Source organism: Pinus tabuliformis, chromosome X (genome assembly GCF_031772625.1).
Source record: "Pinus tabuliformis cultivar Carrire ecotype Pingquan chromosome X, CPIR1, whole genome shotgun sequence".
Taxonomy (NCBI): domain Eukaryota; kingdom Viridiplantae; phylum Streptophyta; class Pinopsida; order Pinales; family Pinaceae; genus Pinus; species Pinus tabuliformis.
Genome location: NC_142308.1, coordinates 730,755,994 through 730,779,500, shown reverse-complemented (window position 1 = coordinate 730,779,500; position 23,507 = coordinate 730,755,994). Strand labels below are relative to the sequence as shown.

The 23,507-nt window shown below is 42.5% G+C and overlaps 1 protein-coding gene across 1 annotated transcript in view; it reads left to right on the top strand.

Moving 5' to 3' along the window:
• LOC149142008 (meiotic recombination protein SPO11-1-like) overlaps window positions 1–23,507 on the top strand; it is a 277,352-nt gene that overhangs the window by 60,232 nt on the left and 193,613 nt on the right. Inside the window, exons 3-6 of the mRNA XM_089448286.1 lie at window positions 10,284–10,331; window positions 10,416–10,474; window positions 10,559–10,590; window positions 10,716–10,821. Of these exons, the coding sequence (XP_089304412.1) occupies window positions 10,284–10,331; window positions 10,416–10,474; window positions 10,559–10,590; window positions 10,716–10,821 (245 nt within the window). The remainder of the gene's footprint in view (window positions 1–10,283; window positions 10,332–10,415; window positions 10,475–10,558; window positions 10,591–10,715; window positions 10,822–23,507) is intronic.

Genomic DNA, 23,507 nt, shown 5'->3' with positions numbered 1-23,507 from the left:
GAAAGGAATACATGAAGTAGATTGAAGAGAATGAGGTAAATTTTGCTGTCATTTGCAAACCCAAGGTAATAATGACTTCTACTAAAATTTTTGATTTACCCATTGAAATTCAAGAAATGTTAGAGAACTATTGTGATATTATTGTTGATGATTTGCCTAATGAGTTACCACCCATTAGAAGAATTAGCCATCATATAGATTTGATTCCTGGAGCAAGTCTACCTAACAAAGCAGCTTACAGAATGACTCCTACAGAAAATGAAGAGGTTAGGAAGCAGGTGCAAGAATTGCTTGACAAAGGGCTGATCAGAGAAAGCTTGAGTCCTTGCGCAGTACCAACGGTGTTGAGTCCAAAGAAAGATGGAGGCTGGAGAATGTGTACAGATTCAAGAGCCATCAATAAAATCACAATCAGGTACAAATTTCCTTTACCTAGAATTGAAGATTTAATGGATTGCTTGAGTGGAGCAAAGTATTTTTCAAAACTAGATCTTAAAAGTGGGTATCATCAGATAAGGATAAGAGAAGGGGATGAGTGGAAAACCGCTTTTAAGACAAATGAGGGATTGTATGAGTGGAGAGTAATGCCTTTTGGGTTGTCAAATGCACCAAGTACGTTTATGAGACTCATGAATGAAGTTTTTAAAGATTTTATTGGTAAATTTGTAATAGTATATCTGGACGATATATTAGTTTACAACAGGTCTAAGGAGGAGCACATGAGGCATCTGAATTATGTCTTACAAAAGCTACAATAGGAAAAATTATTGCTGAATTTGAAGAAGTGTTCATTCATGAAAGAAGAGCCAGTGTATTTGGGTTTTGTTATTTCTGTTGAAGGGCTGAAGATGGATCTAGAGAAGATCAAGGCAATCATGGAGTGGCCTTCACCTAAAAGTGTTTTTGAGGTAAGAAGTTTTCATGGTCTTGCTAGTTTTTATAGAAAATTCATCAAGAATTTTAGTAAGATCAATGCACCTATTATTGAGACCATAAAGAAGGATAAATAACCATTTAGATGGACTGCTGAAGCAGAAAAGAATTTTTAGCTGTTAAAGAAGAAAATCACTGAAAAGCCTATTTTGGTTCTACCTGATTTTAGTAAACCTTTTCAAGTGAAGTGTGATGCTAGCGGAGAAGCAATTGGAGGTGTTTTAAGTCAGGAAGATAGACCTATAGCCTATTTTAGTGAAAAGTTAAATGATTCCAAAAAGAAGTATTCTTCTTATGATAAGGAGTTCTATGCAGTTGTGCAGTCATTAAAAAAATGGAGGCATTATCTAATGTCAAAAGAATTTATCCTTTACTTAGATAACCATGCACTACAGTATATTATGCAGCAACCAAAGCTTAGCCAGAAACATGCTAAATGGGTAGAGTATCTTCAAGGTTTCCATTTTGTTTTGAAACATATAAATGGCCAATCAAATAAAGTTGCAGATGCCTTAAGTAGGAGAAATATATTACTGCAAGAGAGTCAAATTCAAGTGTTAGGATTTGATTTTCTTAAAGAATTATATGAGACAGATTCAGATTTTAAAGAGGCATTTGAAGCTTGTAAAAATCTTGTTTTGATGGATAGGAGTAAGTGGTTGGATTATTTCTTACAAGATGGACTGTTGTTTAAGAGAAATCAGCTGTGCATACCAAACTGTTCAATGAGGGAGAATTTAATCAAAGAAAAACATAGTGGAGTACTTGCAGGACATTGGCATAGGAAGACTTTTGAACAGTTGAACAGATTTTATTTCTGGCCAAAACTGAGATTTGATGTGGAAAAATATGTCAGAACTTGCAAAATCTGTCAATATGCAAAGGGAAGAAGCCAAAACATAGGTTTGTATATTCCATTACCAATTCCAGATAGGCCTTGGGATATGGTAAGTATGGATTTTGTTTTGGGCTTACCAAAGAATCAAAGAGGTAATGATCCAATTTTTGTTGTAGTGGACAGATTTTCAAAAATGGCACACTTTATTCCATGTTATAAAACTAGTGATGCTTCTCACATTGCTAATTTGTTCTTTAAGGAGGTTGTAAGATTGCATGGGTTGCCTAAGAGTATTGTCTCAGATAGGGATTCCAAATTTGTTGGACATTTCTGGAGGACATTATGGAAGAAGCTGGGAACTAAATTAAGTTTCAGTTCTGCCTATCATCCACAAACTGATGGACAGACTGAAGTTGTGAACAGGAGTTTGGGCAATCTTTTAAGGAGCCTTACTGCAGAACATCCAAAGCAGTGGGATCAAGTGTTGGCACAAGCTGAATATGCATATAATGACTCACCTAACAGGAGTACAGGACAGAGTCCATTCCATATTGTTTATGGAATGCATCCAAGAGGAGTATCTGAGTTAAGAAACTTGGGAAAAGAAGAGATGAGAAGTGCAGAGGGTGAAGATTTTGCTTTAGAAATGCAAGCAATACATGAACAAGTGAAACAGCAGCTGCAAGATAGCAACATCAAGTACAAAATTAGAGCAGACATGAGAAGAAGAGAGGTGAACTTTGAAGTTGGAGATATGGTTTTAGCACATCTCAGAAAGGAGAGGTTTCCAAAGAGGGAGTATAACAAATTGAAGTTCAAAAAAATTGGACTGTGCAGAGTGTTGAGGAAATTTTCTGCAAATGCCTATGAGATTGAGTTACCCCCTGATGTTGGAATATCACCAATTTTTAATGTTGCAGACCTGTACAAGTATGAAGGTGAAACTGCAGATGATACAACACAAGATCAAGAGACACAAGAGATTGACTGGGTAAAACAGTTACCCACAGCAAAAGAATTGCAGCCAGAAAGAATTCTGGACAAGAAGGTGTTTAAGAAGACAAGGGGACAAGAGTACTTCCAGTATTTGGTAAAATGGAAGGATCAACCAACCGCTGAAGCTACTTGGGTTACAGAAGACATGCTACAAAAACTGGGCAGTTTTGTAGATGAATTCATGGACAGGAGCCCATGAAGAAATTTGTCCTCAGGAGTCTGATGCAGGATCATGAGACTTGGAGGGGAAAATCTTCAAACTTATCCCAAAAATCCAAAAAGATCTACAGGCAAAGGAGTGGGGTCCTTTAGTGAGCGATTTCCATGCTTTTCTAGTTTTAGATTAGGATAGAATTAAGAATAAAATCACGTTGTAATAATCGCTTATGGATAAGCTGTAACAAGCTTTATTCATAATTGCTTTAAATCGCTCTATGTAAAAGGCATGCTTTTGTATGGGATAAGGACCGAGAGGGCTTATCTATTATATATAAAATGAAATAACGGGACGCTCTGAGTTAGAGAGCCCGGAAGCATTATCATCTGAAAAAAAACCTCTCTCTGTGCATCTGATTTTATGGTTCTTTGTTGAATGGTAATTGGATGCGTGTATCAATTTTAAGGCTTTCTTCTGAGTCTGAATATCAATGAATTAACCTTATTTCCAATTAATATTTTGGTTGAAGCCTTTAGATTGTGTTTTTCATTCATATTAGCGAGCCTGGCTCTTTAATTGCTTTAGTTGAGTTCTGCGGGTAAAACTCTGTTTTACACAGAGAAATCGTGAAATACTTAGCCGGAACAGAGTTCTGGACTTGAAGTTTTATTGCACAGAGACTATACCCTCGTCAGGTCCGAAACCTTTATCACATCGCTGAGTGGAAGCGGAACAGAGTTGAACTGTTGGAACGCCGAACTCCGTTAGCGCAACACTACCGAAGCTGAAACATTATAGGGAGGCTTTAATAACATATCGGGTCCGCGATTGTTATCGCATCGCCAAATCGGAGTGGAAGGACCCTTGCATTGGGAGCACTGGAGTCGCCGATTGCGATCTCCGATCGCATCGGAGAAAAGAGCTTGGAAGGGCTGATATTAAACTGCCGATAGAGTTAATTGCTTAAACGCATTTCTTGTAATTAAAGTGCCGATAGTGTATTTCCGTTCCTTTGGAACGAAAGCCCTCCGCCTATGTGTATAGCGTTTTTAACGCATTTCCTTTGTTTTAAAGCAACGATAGTTTATCACTAAAATTCCTATGGGATTATAGTTCCGATAGAGGAAAACAGGCCTGTGATATGTTTTGCGTCGATAACAAAGGTTGGAGTGTATTAGAGGGAAAACTCATGAAGCTGTCAATAGATGACTGATACACCTGTGGAAGTCGAAAGAGGAATTCAGTCAGAAATAGAAGAAATTATATCAGGTCTCAACTGTTTGACCATATCGCCTGCACCCAGGCCACCAAGCCCTGTGATGAAATCCATCGAAATATTTTCCCATTTCCCCTCAGGGATGGGAAGTGGCTGTAGCAATCCTGCTGGGTGGGTCAGTGCCCCCTTGTTCCTCTAACAAGCCTCACACTCCCGTACGTGCTGCAGCATGTCCCCCTTGAGGCCCTTCCACGTGAATCTCTCCCTGACAACCATATAAGTCTTCTGGAACCCCTGGTGCCTGGATAGTGGTGAATCATGTGCTGCCTGGAGCACCCTCTCCCTCAACTGTGAGTTGGGCACTAAGAAAATGCGCCCCTTGTAATAGATGACCTCATCCATCACTCGGTAACGCTCATCTGCATGAGTACCCTCCAATACCTTGCATGCCCTCCTGTCTTTGGAGTACTCCACCAACAACTGAGCCTTACAATCATGGTAGATTCTCATTAGGGATAATCCAGCTGGTCTTCGAGATAGAGCATCAGCCACCACATTGTGCTTTCCCCGCACATACTCTATATCGAAGTCATAGGCCTGTGCCTTGCTGACCCATCTCTGCTGCCTGTCATTGAGGCCCTGTTGCCGCATGAAATTTTGAAGGATGTTGTGATTAGTCTTCACTCGAAACATGTTGCCCACCAAATACTAACGGAACTTGGCCAATGCATGCATAATGGCCAGCGTCTCATTGTCATATATGGAATATGACAGCTCATGGGATTCCCTTCCTGTGACAATATTGCTCCAACTCCTACCCCTGATGCATCACACTCCACCGTGAATGGCTGGGAAAAATCCGGAAGTGTAAAGACCAGGCAACTTCTCATCACCTCCTTGAGGCGGTCGAAGGCAACCTATGCCCCATTAGTCCATGTGAAAGCCCCTCTTTTGGTCAAGTCGGTCAAGGGCACTACCAGTTTTGAGAACCCTTTGACAAACTTCAGGTAGTAGGTGCAAATGCCCAAGAAGCCCCTCAGCGTAGTCACATCTCGGGGTACTGGCCAATCCCAGATGGCCCTAATCTTCTCCTGATGGACCTTCCCCCCATCAACACCAATGATATGCACTAGGTAGAGCATCTTTGTCAACCCAAACTTGCACTTGGAGAGCTTGGCATAAAACTGCTGCTCCTCTAGAATGCGCAGTACCTCCTCCAAGTGTTGGAGGTGCTCCTCCCATGTCCGGCTATAAATCAGAATGTCATCGAAGAAAACTAGCATGGACCTCCTCAATTGTCCCCAGAAGACATGGTTCATGCATGACTGGAAGGTGGCCAGAGCGTTGGTCAGCCCAAATGGCATGACCAAGAACTCAAAGTGCCCATAGTGGCACCAGAAAGCGGTCTTAGGGATATCCTAATCCCTCACCCTGATCTGGTGGTACCCTGAACACAGATTAATCTTAGAGAAGTACTCTCTCCTCTAAGCTCATCCATCAGCTCATCTATGCGGGGAATAAGGTACCGTTCTTCAGTGTCTTCTGGTTGAGGGCCCGGTAGTCAATGCACATCTGAAGGGTTCCATCCTTCTTCTTCACCAGTACCACTAAAGAAGCGAAGGGACTAGAACTTGGCCTGATATGGCCCAATGCTAGCAGCTCCTAGATGGCCTTCTCTATCTCATCCTTATAGGCCTTGGGATGGCTATAAGCAGTGGTGATTACTGCCTGCACACCTGTCTCCAACTAAATAGTGTGCTCAAATCCCCTGTCTGGTGGCTGCCCTGGTGGAATATCCCCAAATACCACTGCGTATCTGTCCAGTAAGGCCTGTATGTCTGCTGGTGGTGGCTGAGACTGTCCCCCAGCCTCTGAGATCCTCAGCTCGACTGCCCATGCAATGTCCCCATGTCGTAGGTTTGCCTCCATCCTGTAGGCAAAAACCGTCTGAGTTGGATAAGACTGCATGCCCCTCAAAACTACCAGTTTGCCATCCAGCCCAATGAACTCCATCTCTGGCTTTCTCCAATCTGTTGTGACTCGCCCAAGGGAATACAGCCACTGGACACCCATCACCACGTTGGTGTCTGGCACATCAACCACAAAGAAATGGTCTGTCATTAAGTACTTCCCCATAACTACTGTCAAGGAAGGCACATATCTCGTGTACTGTATGGTACGGTCACCTGGTACTAGGACTGAAAAGCACTCGAACTCAGTTGTGGTGAGGCCCCTCCTCTGGACTAACTCGGCATCTATGAAATTGTGGGTAGCCCCACTGTCAATTAGAACTGACACCCTTTGCCCCTGTACAGTGCCTCTGATCCTCAGTGTCAAAAATTTGGGAATCCCGCATAAGGAAGCAAGGACTCCCCCGGTTGGGGCAAGAGATGCCCCACCCTGTGGAGGTGGTGGTGGTGGCCCCCTGTTTGCTGGACTCTCGCCATCTGCCACACCACAATCCTGCTCCACCTCATCCTCCTGGTCACTGTCAGAAAAAACCTCAATGTAGTGTGCTCTACCGGCAGTGCACCGATGGCTTGGTGCCCAGGGCTCCTTGCATGTGAAGCACAACTTCCTCCTCCGGAGGTCCTTTCGTGTCTCCTCATCTAACTGCCCCCTCCCCTGTGTGGTCCTCTAAGGTGGAGGTCTAGTCTCATGCCCCTTTTGTGGGAAAGGGGTCCATGCAGGAAATGGTGCTCTAGTCTTGGGGATGGACCCTTGTAGATCTTTGGCACACAAGACTGCTTCCTATAGCGTGGAGGGTCTACGTGACTTCACCAGTCCATGCAGGGGCTCAAGCAAGCCCTCAATGAAGGTATACACCCTCCTTGCCTCGGATAGATCCGGGACCATCACTGACACCCGCAGAAAATCTGAGATGTACTGCTCCGGGTTGCCTGTTTGGCGCAGTTGGGTCAGTTCTCTGAAATGAGCCTCTAGATCTCTCTAATCAAAATGCTCCACCACCCTCCCGATGAAGTCTTGATAAGAAGCCATGTGGGCATGCCCTAGGGTGGTCAAGCCATGAAACCACCAATCATGGGCTTCCCCCTCCATGTGCAGTGTGGCCATCTTAATGGCTTCCTGCTCTGTCATCTGGTTGAGTTGGAAGTAAGTGTCCATCTTCTCAACCCAAGCCCTGGCTGTGCACTTGGCAGTGCCATCGAAAGTAGGGAAATGCATCCTCCCTATGGTCCTCTGCAACTTGTAGTTCTGGATCCCTTGTCCTCCATACCCCTTGTTCTTCTCACTCTGCTTGAGCTTGCAGTAATCTGTGAAGTCTTCATCCATAGACTGCCACTCTATGAAGTAATCTCCCATCTGAGGGGGGCCTTCCTCCCTTGCAGGCTCGATTTGTGCTACTGGCACGAAAGAAGGTAGTGTATCATGAGTTGGCACATTGGCTGAAGGGCACTGCACTGCTGGTGAGGGATGGTCGAATAGCTGAGAGGCCCCAGAAGTTTCCCCAAACATAAACCCTCTAGGAGTGGTCCTCTCTCTGTTCTGCGACTTGATCTCTTCCAACATGTCTTTCTGACCCTTGGCTAAGTCATTCAGGGCCCTCAGGAGGCTGTCAAAAGCCATCTCTTCCTGCTCTTCGGCTCTACAATTTCCTCCTCTTCTACTGCTGCTTTCCCTCTATCCTCCGTATCTGGAGTAATCTCCAACTCCCTTTCTCTGCTCCCATACCTTTGTCTTCGGTAGGTGATGTTTTGTTGGTCCCCTTCTCTCATAGGAGATAATCCCCACAGTTGAGCCAAGAACTAGGTTTTGATACCACTGTAATGATCCTAAATAGGAATACAAGTGATAACAAGCAAATAATCTGTGCAACAATTTATAAAAACGAAATACACATTAAGCATCCACAGAAAAGTTGTAAATAGGGATGTGATGAGCCATTTTATTAAGTTTCCGAAGGAAAGATACAATAGATAACAAGATGGTGCACCTGGGCTTGTCTCAATGGACAAGCATGACCAAAACCAGGTGGGAAAATGGCTGAGCTGAAGGCTACTCAACTGCTGCACCAAATCTGCACTGCGTTGCCCAGAAAACTACCTCTCTACTGAAGTTCGAATGGTTCGAAAGTGCAGTTCTACTGCCCAAAAAATTATATGCTTTTAACCCTGGACTCCTTGGCCTAAACCTAAAAAAACCCAGAAAGGGTTTTGGTTGGTTCAGACTTCTGAAATTCAACCCCCTTGGAGCCCAACCTCAGTTACAACTGCAAAACTTGGCCTACTAGAAATTGCCTGTAAACCCTCCCGGAAATGCCCCCAAAGTGTTGGGCTGACCCTTGCTATCCAATCCCTGACTTCCCGGATGAGCTCTTGGCCTAAGACACCTGCTCCCAAGCTCCACGAAAAATAGTTGAATGGCCTCTACACTGTCCCCACAGCCCAACAATTTGAACTGCTGGAATGATGGCTTAGCTGGCTGTAAAACTCAGCAAGAGTGTCGGTCTATTGCTGCTACCTCGGCTCTCTAACTCCCCGACAAACAATCTAATCTTTGCTGGCCTCTATCTCCCTCTGCATATTCTCTGGTTTCCCAGAAATACGCACTCCCTGTTTTGCGCCGGTGAATGGTGCTATGTCTCTGCCCCGGAACTCCTAAAAACCTGGTGGAACTGCCTCCCTAGGGCAGGCATGGATGGTCCCCTGAAGTAGAGGTTAAATCTCCTGCTTGAGAGACTCATGGCTAAATAGCTGGTTGACTCAGCTAAACATCAGAGTGAACAGTCAAGTAGTTTTGTTCGCAAATGTCAAAAGATGAAACCAAAATGAGAGTTGCTCCCTCCTTATAACTCCTTGGGCCTCCTTAGCCTCATGTGGGCCCCTCCATCCACCCATTCGACTTTCCCTCCAAGCTATTCGAATGGGCTAATTCGAACTCCCATGTGGGTGGCCCCCACATTCCACTAGCAGCCAAATAAAGTCGATTTGCCTCCTAAGTCCCTAAGTCGAAAGTGTGGGGTCCTCTTCCTTAGTCAAAACTGTGCAAAATTGTGTAGCAGCACCCTGTTACAAATGTGTTTGAGAAGGGACATGACATGATGCAACTTTGTGGGCTGCATGGTTATTATATTTATTCAATAGACATGGCTTGACGTCCCTACCATATGCTTGCAACATGTTATTTACATGTGCAGGTGACATAGGTGTAGTCTTACTTGTTAATTGAATCTCTTGTCATTTGTTGAAGGGATCTAACCCTGACTTGTCTTAACTTATCACCCATGAAAATGAGGCATGAACACCTATTCATGGAGACATGAGAACATGTTACACCTCAAAACCACATAAGCCAATAGTCAATCCAATGCATCAATGAACCAAGACAATCTCATGTGAAAGCAAAGCAAGGTTAGGCACATAAAACAGAATTTAAATCAAATCATGTGTAAGCTAAGCAATTGGAACTATCATGAATGCACAAGCAAAATTCTTACAAATGCAACCCATCAAGATCATGAGACATAATAAAAATGCAGAGCTCCCTTCAAACACATGGGTGAAGCAATCAATTGGTACTTTTAAGTCTTTTGCAAATAATGAGATGATCACTACAAGTAAATCAGTCAAGAAATGCACATTTGAAGATGAATCTCCATATAGGAAATTTTGAAAAAGAGGGAACCCCAAGTTTGTTGACTTGGGTTAGTTGAGGCCTCAACAATACCTTGGCGAACTTTATTATTTCCTACAACCCACCCATCAGTAAGGATTTGTCACATCCTTTTTAACTATGGAAAACCAATTAATCGAAGCCTAGCAATGCTATAGTTTAATTAACATATGAATATCATACCAAGATTTCTATTTTGCAATTTTGGCTTTTGTTTGGATGTCAACAAGCTGTGGTAGAATCAATCTAGGTTGTTACTGTATTTGGTGAACATGTTCATCATCAAAATATTTTAATCCTACATATAATCACTGATCACAACATTTATTTTGTCTTTTGCAGTCAAATCTATGGTAAAATACATTTATATAATATTATAATGTAGCTCTAATGGATAGTTTTTTTAAAGTCTAGATGTACTCTTACATTTCTACATAAATGTGTATCCTACATTTTCAAGAGATGATGTGGAATAATATTTATATGGCTTTCTTGATGCTATATTGAAGATATTATGAGTCTTGCCAAATATATACTCGTTGTGGAGAAGGAAACAGGTAAAACCTATTTTGGTCATTGTTTGTTTTTTGTGACTTTGAAAGCTCCAATTATCCTAAATCACTCATATTGTCTTATTGCAGTATTTCAAAGATTGTCAAATGATGGCTTTTGTGAAAAGAATCATTGTATAATTCTCTCGGTAAGCATTTCTATTTGTTATCTAGGTTTTGTAAACATTCCATACTAACAGACATGAAAAGCTGATCTTGCTTGTTGACATTAGGGAAGGGGCTACCCAGATGTCTCAACAAGGAGGTACAATTGGGCAGTGATTTATTCATTGAATCCCTTAAATTGATTAGCAATATTAATATTATTTACGAATGATGGATATATTCACGTCACTTGCAATGACACAAATATGTTATTATTTGGAATAGGTTTTTGCGGATTCTCATTGATGTGTTGAAACTTCCTACTTATGCACTGGTAGATTCTGATCCGTATGGTTTTGATATTTTGGCAACATATCGTTTTGGCTCAATGGTAAGCTTTTTATGAACTCTATATTTTCTTATTCTTTTAAATGCATCATTGATTATGGTCTAGTGCCACCGTTAGTCATGGTGGGTTTGGTACCTTGAATATAAAGGTGATGAAATCGTAGGACATAATTGAAAATTTTCTGTGTTCAATGTTTTCTTATCCCTTCTCCACTATTTAGAAGCTTTCATCCCCCAAAAAGTTTTGATAGAAAGACAGAAGCAGTCATTTCTAGTGCACATTTAAATCTGATTGTTATCAGTTGAGTGGCTTGATTAAGAACCAGATAATAGATGTTTATAACTTTATATTCCTAAGGAACTATAATTGTAAGATGATTCCATATAAAGTGCAATAGTTTTTTAGCGGTAACTGGTGAATCAGTAACATCGGATGACTGTTCTGGGAAAGACCCACCGGTTGCCACTATTCACCTTAATATCGAGATATTTTCAACATGTTCAAATTTTTTTCCACACAAACTAACATGTATTTAGAGAATTGACCCAGGTGGAGGGGGGCTTAAACTCGCTAGCGGCCACTCGAGCTATTGTCCTTTGACCATATAAAGTGCAATATAAAACTTTGGGTTACTCTATGTTTTATAACCCATTTAGTGAAAACTCCATGTTCTCTTATCTAGATATTTATTTTATATTTATGCCAGTTTTAACTATATCATGATCTTTTAATTTCATTAGCATCTATAACATGTTTGTATATTTTTTGGTAATTTACCTACGAAACTTACCCTTGTTGCTCCTATGCTCTTTGCATCTAAAAGGATGGATTAAATGGGTGCTTGCAATATTCTAGAACATAGCATTTGTTTCAAATGATTCAATCATCCTTATAGTTGGATAACCAACCAAATAGAATAAATATTTGAATTTTTTTTTCACCATATAAAAAAAGACCCTTGAAAGCTTTTTCACCAACCAACCTAATGTAATGTCCCCATTTTTATTTTCCTATATAGTACAGTCAGGGAGGATTTCCAAGGCACGAGAAGGCTAGGTCATGACAGTAGGATTATGTCAACAAGGGGTCCCAAAGGGCTTTCGAGGAGTTTTTATGCAATCTGATGACATTTTCTTGGCATATTCATGATCAAGAGCAGTTCCACAGAGCCTATTTATGGTTTTGTTGCTTTCTGATAATTCCCATAAAACAAGGTTATTATTGAGCATAACTTAATTAATTACGCTTTAGGTGGCATTCCGAGAGGAATATTTGACAGAACACCTTAGTGTAATATATCGTTGGAACTGGAACGAGAAGATCTATAGGATGAGATGCTAAGAAGTGATTTCTAGTGGCGAGAGAAAATATGGTTGGCAATTTACCATTTTCCCAAATTAAAAGTGACTTTAATTAGTCACTTAATTAAAAAGGGAAAAGATTAATTAAGGGGAAAAGGCCAAAAGTGATTAAATAAATTAAAAAGTCACTTAAAGACAAAGTCAAGGAGGAGCTTCTAGAATAATAATAAAATAATAAAATAAAACACTTCTATAAAATTGGAGATCTATCTATTGGGCCTTTAAAAGAAGGAGGAGGAGATCATTTGGGGCATCTTGGAGTCGAGTATTTTTCTTGTGGAGAGGTTTGGAGAACCAGGAGTTCTCAGCTTCAGTTGTAGCCCCAAGACGGAAACCCTCAGGTGATTTAGTGAGAGTGGGCGAGAACCCATCTCTCCCATTGGTTGATTCATTGTAATGTTCCTATGGAACGTTTCCAGTAAATAACAAAGCATACATAAACATAAAATCATGAAAATCAAACAGATAAATCCGTCCATGTTGAAAAATCAAGAAGGTACAATGTGGTGCTGGAAAGTGTGCACCTGGGCTTGTAAATAATAAGAAATCCCTCTCACATATGTTGCTGCTCTCTCCTGGCTCTGCACTGAACTCCCTAGAAAAGACGCTACTGGTTGTGAAGAACTGCTGCTAGGGCCTCCTCCGGTTCTCAGAAAATTCCGAGAAATTAACCCTGGGCTCTCCACCAAATACCCAGAATAAACCACGAAGGATTTTTCCTACGGTTGACCTTGGAATTTCGGCCCTCTTTCCCTCTATGGCTCTACTGCTGGGTAATTCTACCCACTTGTCAATTCTGCTGCAAAAAGTCCTCTAAACAACTACAATCTCCAAGCAAACACTCTCACGGGCTCCTCCTCAAATCTCAGGCCCAAACTCCCTTGACTCCTCAACCTCCAAGCATACATCCTCCAAGCACTGCACAGTCCCTGCATAGCTGTTGTTGAAATCTCCCCACAAACTCGCACTCCACTGCTGGAACGAACTGAAATGGATGGAATTCCCTCCTTGGTATGGCACTCAAAGTCCACCGAAGCAATGGTTGAGATTTCTGCTCGGAAACACTCGTGTGCTAAACAACACTTGCAGACTTGGCTTCGGCGCAAGCGTGCTATGTCAAAGACAAGTTTTCTCAAAGATGAATGAATGACAAAATGAGTGCCTTTTCTTCCTTTTGTCAAAATGCCTCCAACATGCTCATGTGGGCCCAGCTTGATTTCCTCCCACCGAATTTCCTCCAATGTATGTGTACTTCCCATGTGGGCCGCAATTCTCCATGGGTGGCTCCCATGCTCCACTAGAAGCTTGATATTTCCCTTCCATCTCTAATGTTTGGGGACTTGCTTTAATAAAAAATCAATGTGGGGCCTCTAGAGTCTAAACCCACATTTCCTAAGTACAAACATGAATTAAGACAAAATTGGCCAAAATTGATATTTCACTTAACAATAATACTAACTGGGAATATCACAGTCCTCCCCGCTAAGACGTTTCTTGTATTCAAGCAACTGTAATGAAGGATACTGAAGTATCTGCTCCCCTTCCCAAGTGGGATCCTCATCTGGTAGGCTCCTCCATCTGATTAAAAACTCCTTAATGAGCCTGTTGCTCAAATGCCTCTCTCGGGTGTCTAGAATAGCCTTCGACTCCAGAACTAAGTGCCCCTCATCATCCATAGGGGGTAGCTCTGTAGCTGCTTTCACCTGCTGCCCCGACGCTTTTTCCAGGCGAGACCATGAAAATGTTGTGCACCCAACTTCCCTAAGGTAGCTCCAGCTCATATGCTACCTCCCCAACTCAGCGAGTGACTCGGTATGGACCAGTGTTGATAATATCGCCGAGATATCGGCGATATTCGGAAATATCGCGATATTTTTGGCGAGCCGAAATATCGCCGACAAAATATCGCGATATTTTAGGCTTTCGAAAATATCGCGCGATTTCCGAAATATCGCCGATATTTCGGAAAATATCGCGCGACGATGGAAAAAATCGCCCGGTGACAGGCAAAACTTTCCGCGCGGCCTATAAAAATCCGTTTTTGGTTTTTTTCATGTCATTTTATTTTTCTGATCGCTGGAGAAGGAATGTGGTTGCTGCCAAGGAGGGTTTGAACGTTCCATAGCCATTATTGCCAATTTGCCACCAACAACGAAGATTTCTCTAAGCTGCAAGTGCCAAGAACAGTGAGACAATCTCATTCTTCCCTACAATCATTTTGCTTGATTTTTGTTTTCCATTTCAAAATGCAAGGGTTTTAAATTTATCATCATAGTGTGTAGGAGAGAGATGCACTGAAACTCTTTGCAAAACATAGTGATTCATAGTGATTAATTTTATAGATTCATTAATAAGTGCTGGCATACGTAGTGATGAAGAATCTCCACCCCAAAACTCTACTTTGTCAGTCAGATTGGGCTGCACATTCAACTGATATGGTGCTTGCAAAACACTAAGTTTCTCAATCCCAAGTTTTGTTTTCTTGCTTGCAACTAGTGGCCGGTGCTCAATATCAAGCACATCTTCTATACAAGCACAATAAATTTATAAAATTTCACATAAAACTTGCAAGCACAGGAAAGTTGATGGGGCTTCCTATCAATTGAGAATCTGAGATGACTCTAGCATCATACCATGCCTGCCAAAGAGGAGTCACATGAACATTATTTTGAGTATAAGATAGCAAATCATTAAGCAAGAAAGTGGAATCTGTTGCCAAATAATACTGCACTGCTATTTGTAACTTTTAACTTTTAAGTTTGCCTCCTTATCCCTCTCTCTTCCTCACTGTTTCACTTGCAGCTTCGAGAAACATTGTTTACAACTTTACAGTGGTATAATACATCTAAACAGTGGCCAGAAAACTAATTAACAGTCACCATAATATATTGAGAAATCATTTGCATTCATTTGTTAGTCAGTGAGTCACTGTTTAGCATTTTTTTCATAAATTTTTAGGATTGACATGCTAGTTTCAGCGTTTAATATGAATGATTTGGATCTCTGGTAATAAGTTAACAATGGTAAAATTTGGCTTCTAAAGTCTCTATAAATTAATGAAGAAATAAATCTAATTCATAAGGAACCTTGTCTGAAAGACTGGTGTCATACAAGTGAATTTTGGAAGACTGTTTGTTGAATACCGAGGTCTGATAATGCACCTACAACAGTGGTATAATTACGTAACAGTGATATAATAAGTAATATACAGTCACCTCATTTCCTTGGCATATCATTTGCATTGTTAGGCTCTTTCATTGCTTGGCATCTTTGGTTAAAGTGGCAATTATTGCATGATACAAGCTCACTGCCCTCTTAAGTCTGCTCTTTTTTTCATGCCCATTGCAAAATTGCAAATTTGCAAATAATGTAGCAAAAAAAGTTAAAACTGTTTTGTAAAATGATGTGGTTATTTGTAATTTTGTATTACTTATTAAGTTACTAATTCCAATTTTTTTTGGTGCCCTAGGTTTCCTTTTGAGTTAGCCCACTACAAAATACAAATATGCCAAAAACCTTGGACCCATTTTGGGAGTATGGGAGCCCTGATGGTGGGACAAATCGTGCATATCTTACATGCAAATTGTGTGGGACCAAGATGACAGGTGGGATTACACGACTGAAATACCATCTTGCTAGACTCAGTGGACATGATGTTGGGGTTTGTACAGTTTCTAGTCCGGAGCTTATACAAAAAGCTCTTGAGGCAATTGATGAAAAGGACAAAAAGAAGGAAGAGGCGGAAAGAAACAAAGTTGAACGTGCAGGTAGATCTTTCGGGATATCTTCTCCTGATTTTGGTGTTGAGGGTAGTGGGCCTAGTGGCCCTAGTGGGAGGGGCTCCACAACTGGCACACCATCACATGCTACTGCTAGTGTGACTGCGAGGTCATCATTTTTTGTTCCACGAACAGGAGCTGGAGCACAACCTGGCATAAAATCGCTTGTTAAAAAGAAGGAGAAGCAAGAAGCAGATAGAGTCATGGGGAGGTGTATTTTCTGGAGCGACTTACCTCTCAGCATCACCAAAACCAATCCATTTTGGCAGCCAATGTGTGATGCTATTGTTGTTGTGGGCCCATGGTACAAAAGTGCCACACATGAGGAGTTGCGGGGGCCAATTCTTCAAGCAGAAAAATAGGACATCAACTCTAGATTGGCGGAGTTGAAAAATACATGGGAAGTTACTGGATGCACAGTGATGTCTAATGGTTGGACAGATTAGAAGGGTAGGACCCTTCTAAATTTCTTGGTACATTGTCCTAAAGGTACCATGTTTATTAAATCGTTGGATGCATCAGAACATATCAAAGATGCAGCAACGATATGTGAGTTGTTAGATGGGTTCATTCGGGAGATTGGTGTGCAGAATGTGGTGCAAGTCATAACAGACAATGTAGCTAATTATGTGTCTGCCAGCAGAATGCTTATGGAGAGGCATCCCACATTGTTCTGGACCTCATGTGCAGTGCATTGTCTCGATTTGTTGCTCGAGGATATGGGGAAACTCTCCTTCATCAAGGAGGCGGTTGATATGGCTAGGAGCATCCCCAAGTTTATTTATAACCATGCTTTTGTTCTTAGCCTTATGAGGAGGTTCACTAGAAACAAGGAGTTGCGGCATCCTGCCATCACACGTTTTGCCACAACCTTTATTACTCTTCAGTCTTTGCTTCGATGTTAGTTCGAGTTGAAGCAAATGTTTGTGTCTGATGATTGGCGTAATTGTAGATACAACAGGAGACCTGATGGGAAAGCCATTGCAAAAATGGTGTACTCTGAGACATTTTGGCATGGAGTAGAAGAAGCATGTGCAGTTAGTGAACCTATAGTAAAGGTTCTTAGATTGGTGGATGGAGAGAAGCCTGCAATGCCTTATTTGTATGAGGGCATGGATAGGGCCAAGGAGGCCATTCGTTCCTATTATGCAGACAAGGGTTCTGCTGGCCTTGATAGGCAGATGATGTTATGGGATGCGATCGATAGTTGGTGGACAGGGATGCTTCATCGACCCATTCATGCAGCAGCGCTCTTCCTCAACCCCGCATTTTCATACAAATGCAACTTTGATTTTGATGGCGAGGTGATGGAAGGGCTCCATTCCTGTATTCAGAGGATGGTACTTGATCCTGAGCTTCGTAGCAAAATCAATCGCGAGATACAGTCTTATCGGGATTGTGTTGGCCTATTTGGCTTTGATGATGCTATTAGGGAAAGGACCCTCTTCATGCCACGTAAGTGACAAGTCATCACTCATTAGAAATTAGAATTTTCAATTTAGAATTTCCTTCCTTATAAATTTATAATTCTATTTTTTTTAAATTCAATTATGTAACTTTTATTTGAAAGCTTAATTATGTTTTAAGTTTTTGAATTTTTTATTTCATTATTTTGTTGTAGATATTTGGTGGCGAAGCTATGGTGCAAGGCACCAAATTTGCAAAAATTGGCCATACGAATCTTGAATCAAACATTTAGCTCTTCACGGTGTGAGCACAATTGGAGTGTATTTGAGAAAATACACGCCAAAAAGCATAACAGGTATAACTTTGAGCTCAAGCCTTCAGTTGAGCAATTACACTTATTGTAATTTTTAATTTTTAATTTATGACCTTCAAGTGTCAAGAGTCAAGAGTCAAGACTCATTACTTTTTTTGACACTCTTACAGGTTGGAGTTCGCACGCCTCAACGATTTGGTGTATGTGCATTACAACATCCGACTTCGAGTGAGGCAAATAGAATCACCAATGGATCCAGATGCCATTTCCTTAGACAATATTGATGTATTGTCTCCGTGGAGGGTGGAGTCTGAGGAGCCCATATTGGAGGAGTCACCTTCATGGTTAGAGCCAGTGGCAGATGATCCATTAGAGCAGGGGCAGCAAGAGGAGGACTCAGAGTCAGAGGAGCAGCAGCACTTAGAGGAGGAGCAGGAGGAGGAGGAGGAGGACACTGCGGGAGCATCAGCATCAACACCATCTGCTATAGATATAGGAGAGCATAGCCCCATACCTAGGACTCATTATTTGACATTAGGTGCAGAGGTAGGGTCAGGGCCTTCTACTACTAGGGGCAGGCCTGGCAAACAACCCATCATGTTTTCCCATAAAAGGGCGAGAGGGCAGTGATTTCAGATAGATAGCTACTAGTTTTATTTGTTATGCTACATATAACTCATGATGATGAGATACTTTTATATATGTGATGTTATTTTGTATTGGTTCTCCACATTTGAGTCCTTGAATGGACAATTATCAGGGATCAGCAGGATTTGGTATCGCCTTTGATATATCATTTCTATTTGACATCATATATATCAGTGTTTTCTTCATATTTATGTGCCAATGTGTTTATTTCATGTTGTTATTGCTTTATATGTTTAAAAATCTGTAAAAAAAATAATATATTATGCATTTTTTATGCTTGCTGATATTTGCCGATATTTTGCCGATATTTTCGCTGATATTGCCGATAAGATATTTTTTGGACCCTCGCCGATATTTTCCCGATACCGATATTATCAACACTGATATGGACCATAAAAATGAGGTTTGAGCTTCTCGACCCCCTTCTGCTTGAGTGATGACTGCTTGTACGGCGGAAGCATCAATAAGACCAAATCCCCTACCTCAAATTGTCTCTCAACTCTACCCCTGTTTGTATAAAGTTTCTATTGGTTCTATGTTGTCCACATGTTGTCTTTGAGAGCCCGCAAAATGTCTTGACTCTCCTGTATCCAATCCTTGTTCCTAGGGGCCTTTCTATCTACGAACATCACGTCAGCAAAATACAATGCATCGTAACCGTATAGAGATTGGAATGGAGACATACCTATGGAAATGTGGTACATGGTGTTGTAGCAGTACTCTCCCAAGTGTAACCACCGTATCCATGCTTGCTGATGGTTTGTCACATAGTTATGCAAGTAACTCTCTAGCCATTTGTTAACTATTTATGTCTTCCCGTTTATCTGGGGATCATAACTAGTGCTCGGAGTGAGCTCAATGCCCACCAGTCGGAATAGCTCTTGCCAAAATCCCCCCATGAACCCGTTGTCCTGGTCACTAACAATGGTCTTCGGAAAACCATGTTGTTGATTTGGGGTAGCATCGGATGTGCTCTAGCCATGAAAATTGGTGGAGAGGCTAAAGCACATGAGATCTCCAAGACCAACAAATGGTTTGGGCAGATTCTAACCGGTTTGGGAGATATTAAAATAATTAATATTTTTAATGGAGTTCCTAAGTCTAAACTTAGGAAAAATAAAATATTATTGGGTATTAATATAAAATTGGGTTAGAAGGTTCCAAAAATCATGGATCAAGCCAAATCTAATCTTAGCCGTTGATTAGATATTTAATCTCGGTCGTTGAAGGACCAACGAGAAAAGTATAAGAAGAGGCTTGAGGGTCAGTTGGAGAATACACCAGAGTGATCAGTCATTCATTTTGCTAGCGTAGGGTTGCTAAGCAAAAGTGAATCAGTGATCAACAGCGAGGGACAGTGAGTACTGGACAGAGGCAGAGACAGTACTGAGAAACCAGCGCAGAAGCAAGGAGAGCGAGAGCAGCAGTCAGTTCAAGCCACACAGAACCCAGCAGAGATAGCGCAAAGGCTAAAGGGACTGCGTCATCCACCTAGAGGTTGCTGGAGTGATGCAGAGAGTCCAACAGGCTGTGCAGTGCCTTAGAGGGTTGACGTAGAGGGTCCTAGGGCTGACACAAAGGCCAGAAGGGCCAGCACTGAGCTTCAAAGTTGCTGGAGAGGGTTTCGTGGGACAGGTTTTCTGAATACCTATTTCCGAATATAGAGGTATTGCTGCCATCTATTTTTCTCTGTCAGGTGAGATGGTTAGGCACCTAGTGGTACTCAAGGAAATACTGCATAATAATAAACCCTCAGAATAGCTGCACCGGTTTTCCCGCATTGGGATTTTCCGAGGACATTTGTCCAAAAATAACGGTGTCACTTGTGTGTTTGTTTTCTTTCAGCTGTTGATCTGTAGATGTTGTGACTGTATTGTGTTTATTTTGGTATTTAAATGTTCTAAATAAATTGTTCAAAATGTAAAAGTAGAAGAAATAAACCAACAAAATACAGATTAATTTTCTAACTGATAGACTTAGAAAATTCAACATGGTATCAAAGCATGGTTGCAGATCACAGGAGAGCTGAAGGCATCAACTGAGCAGAGCATTTGCAGCAGAATCAACTCTCCCGAGTGACAGTAGTTGATCCTTGCAGAAGCAACAGAGGAAGGGTTGACGCAGAGGGATTGCGTCATCAGTCTGGGCCAGAGAGAAGCCAGCGTAGAGGCTGAGGAGGGCAGAGAGAGGCTCATGCAGAGGCCAGGAGGGTTGACGCAGTTGGATGAGGGAACTGTTTTGTCGGTGTGAAGATTGCGCAGAGCCTAGAGGCTCAATCCTTCAGTTGCTGGGGCGAAGGAAGCTGTGGGAAGTTTGCGAGAGCGACGCTGGTGGGGTACTGTGGTTAGAACAGTACCTAACAGGGCAATACCAAGGTAGAGGAATTTGCTTTCGAGGCGGATTTCTAGCTAAGGAATCTGGATCAGTGTTGCAGTTGCACAAACGATTGGAGAGGGGAAAATTGACGGTTGGCAGAAGGATTTCCAGGAGAGAAGTCGAGACTCAGAGCGAGTCCAGAAGAGAACTTCTAGGCGGGAAGTAGAGAGACTCAACAAGAGTCAAACCGAGAACTTCCAGGCGGGAAGTAGAGAGATTCAGCAGGAGTCAAACCAAGAACTTCCAAGCAGGAAGTAGAGAGACTCGGAGAAGTCGAGAGAAGAGCAGCGAGATGGCCGTGAATGGGCTGTGAGATCAAGACAGGTTGGATGGAGCGTCCAACTTTGTGGTCTGGAAGGCCAAGATCTTGTCCATTCTAGACAGACATCGTATCAAAGGGCTTCGCCTTGAGAGTAATGGCTATCCCAGTTGACCTAATAGCTAATGAGAGGTACGAGGATGCAATGGCTAAGGCAAAGTGCATCATCCTTGATGGGGTCAAGGATCATGTGGTCCAACATATTGCCGAGAAGGAAACAGCAAAGGAGATGTGGGACACTTTGAAGACATTGTACCAGCATACTTTCGTGCAGAGGAAGATGCTCCTGGAGAATCAACTAAGGTCATACCAGATAGATCTCTTCCTCGGTCAGTTGAAGGAGATCTGTGACCAATTGACTTCCATAGGGGCCACGCCGGATCAGGAGTTGATGGTAAGGACTGCACTTAACGCAGTCTCCGAGGATTGGGAGACATTTGTCCAGAGCATACTAGGTAGGGCGAGTCTTCCAGATTGGGAAGAACTGTGGGCGACTCTTCGTCAAGAAGAGATCAGACGACTGACCAAGATGGGGAGTAGTAGCAAAGGGGTCAGGATCAAGAAGGAAGAGGAAGAGGATGCGGCTCTAGCATCTGCGGGAAAGCAGGAGAAGAGGAAGAAGAAGGACCTCTCCAAGGTCAAGTGCTTCCATTATGGGGAACTGGGTCACTATGTGAACCAGTGTCCGAGGAAGAAGAATAAGGGAGAGGCTTCTGACTCAAAGGCAGCGCCAACAAGGGCGGAGAAAGAAGTCGAGGAGGATGACGATTGTGCCATGAGTGCTCATGTGCCACTTGAGAAGAAGTGGGGAGACATCGAGCTGTAGTCAGGAGGACTACATGCGATGAGGGGCAGGATCCTTGAGGTACCCAACCTCTTGGATTATACCTTGCTACGGGAGCCCCGAAGAGGAGTAGCAGGACTGGCGGATGTCGGTAGAGACGGATGCGGATGAAGCGGCAGAGAGTGCTACAGTGCAGGAGTCCCTGAACAGCGCGAGGCTAGCAGGCTGCAACAGTGCGAGAGGCACAGAGTGTTGCACCAGTGCAGGATGGCACAGAGAGGTGTGCAACGGTGCGAGATGCAGGGAGTTGTTGCAGCAACGCAGAGGTTAGTAGAGGGAGCACTTGTTAGCGGCAAAGGGAGCTTCAGCATCGGGAGTGTTTCTAGCCTGACAGGGATGTCAGAAGTTGGGTGTATCAGTTACTTATTTCTCAGTAACTGAGTCGCAGTGCAGTAGCACGATGCAGCATGATGGAGGGGGTTGCAGTGCAGATGCAGTGTTGGGAGAAACGACCAGCAGCAACACGGATGCAGAGGGAGTTGCCGTACGGATGCAGTAGTGGCAGTTGCAGGGCCATGGGCAACAATACAAGATGCAATAGTGCAGAAGATGTTGGGCGGGGAGGCCTAGCATCAGCACAGGGACCGGTGCCGGATAATCAGGGTGATGCTCAATGTGGAGTATTACTAGAGAACAGTACTCGCTAAGAGGCAGTGTTGTTTTGGGGTAGTATCGGATGTGCTCTAGCCATGAATATTGGTGGAGAGGCTAAAGCACATGAGATCTACAAGACCCAGAAATGGTTTGGTCAGATTCTAACCGGTTTAGGAGATATTAAATTAAATAATATTTTTAATGGAGTTCCTAAGTCTAAACATAGGAAAAATAAAATATTAATGGGTATTAATATAAAATTGTGTTAGAAGGTTCCAAAAGTCATGGATCAAGCCAAATCTAATCTTAGCCGTTGATTAGAGATTTAATCTCGGTCGTTGAAGGACCAACGAGAAAAAGTATAAGAAGAGGCTTGAGGGTCAGTTGGAGAATACACCAGAGTGATCAGTCATTCATTTTGCTAGAGTGGGGTTGCTAAGAAAAAGTGAGTTAGTGATCAACAGCAAGGGGCAGTGAGTACTGGATAGAGGCAGAGACAGTACTGAGAGACCAGCGCAGAAGCAGGGAGAGCGAGAGCAGCTGTCAGTTCAGGCCACATAGAGCCCAACAGAGACAGCGCAAAGGCCAAAGGGACTGTGTCATCCACGCAGAGGCTGCTGGAGTGACGCAGAGGGTCCCAGACGTTGCGCAGTGCCTTATAGGGCTGACGTAGAGGGTCATGGGGCTGATGCAGGTCAACAAGAGGCTGACGTAGAGGCCAGAAGGGCCAACGTTGAGCTTCAGAGTCACCAGAGAGAGTTTCGTGGGACAAGTTTTCTGAATACCTGTTTTTGAATTTAGAGTTATTGCTGCCATGTATTTTTCTCTATCAGGGGAGCCGGTTAGGCACCCAGTTGTACTCAAGGAAATACTGCATAATAATAAACCCTCAGAATCGCTGCACTGGTTTTCCCGGATTGGGTTTTTCCGGGGACATTTGTCCAAAAATAACAATGTCACTTGTGTGTTTGTTTTCTTTCAGCTGTTGATCTGTAGATGTTGTGACTCTATTGTGTTTATTTCGGTATTTAAATGTTTTAAATAACTTGTTTAGAATGTACAAGTAGAAGAAATAAACCAATAGAAT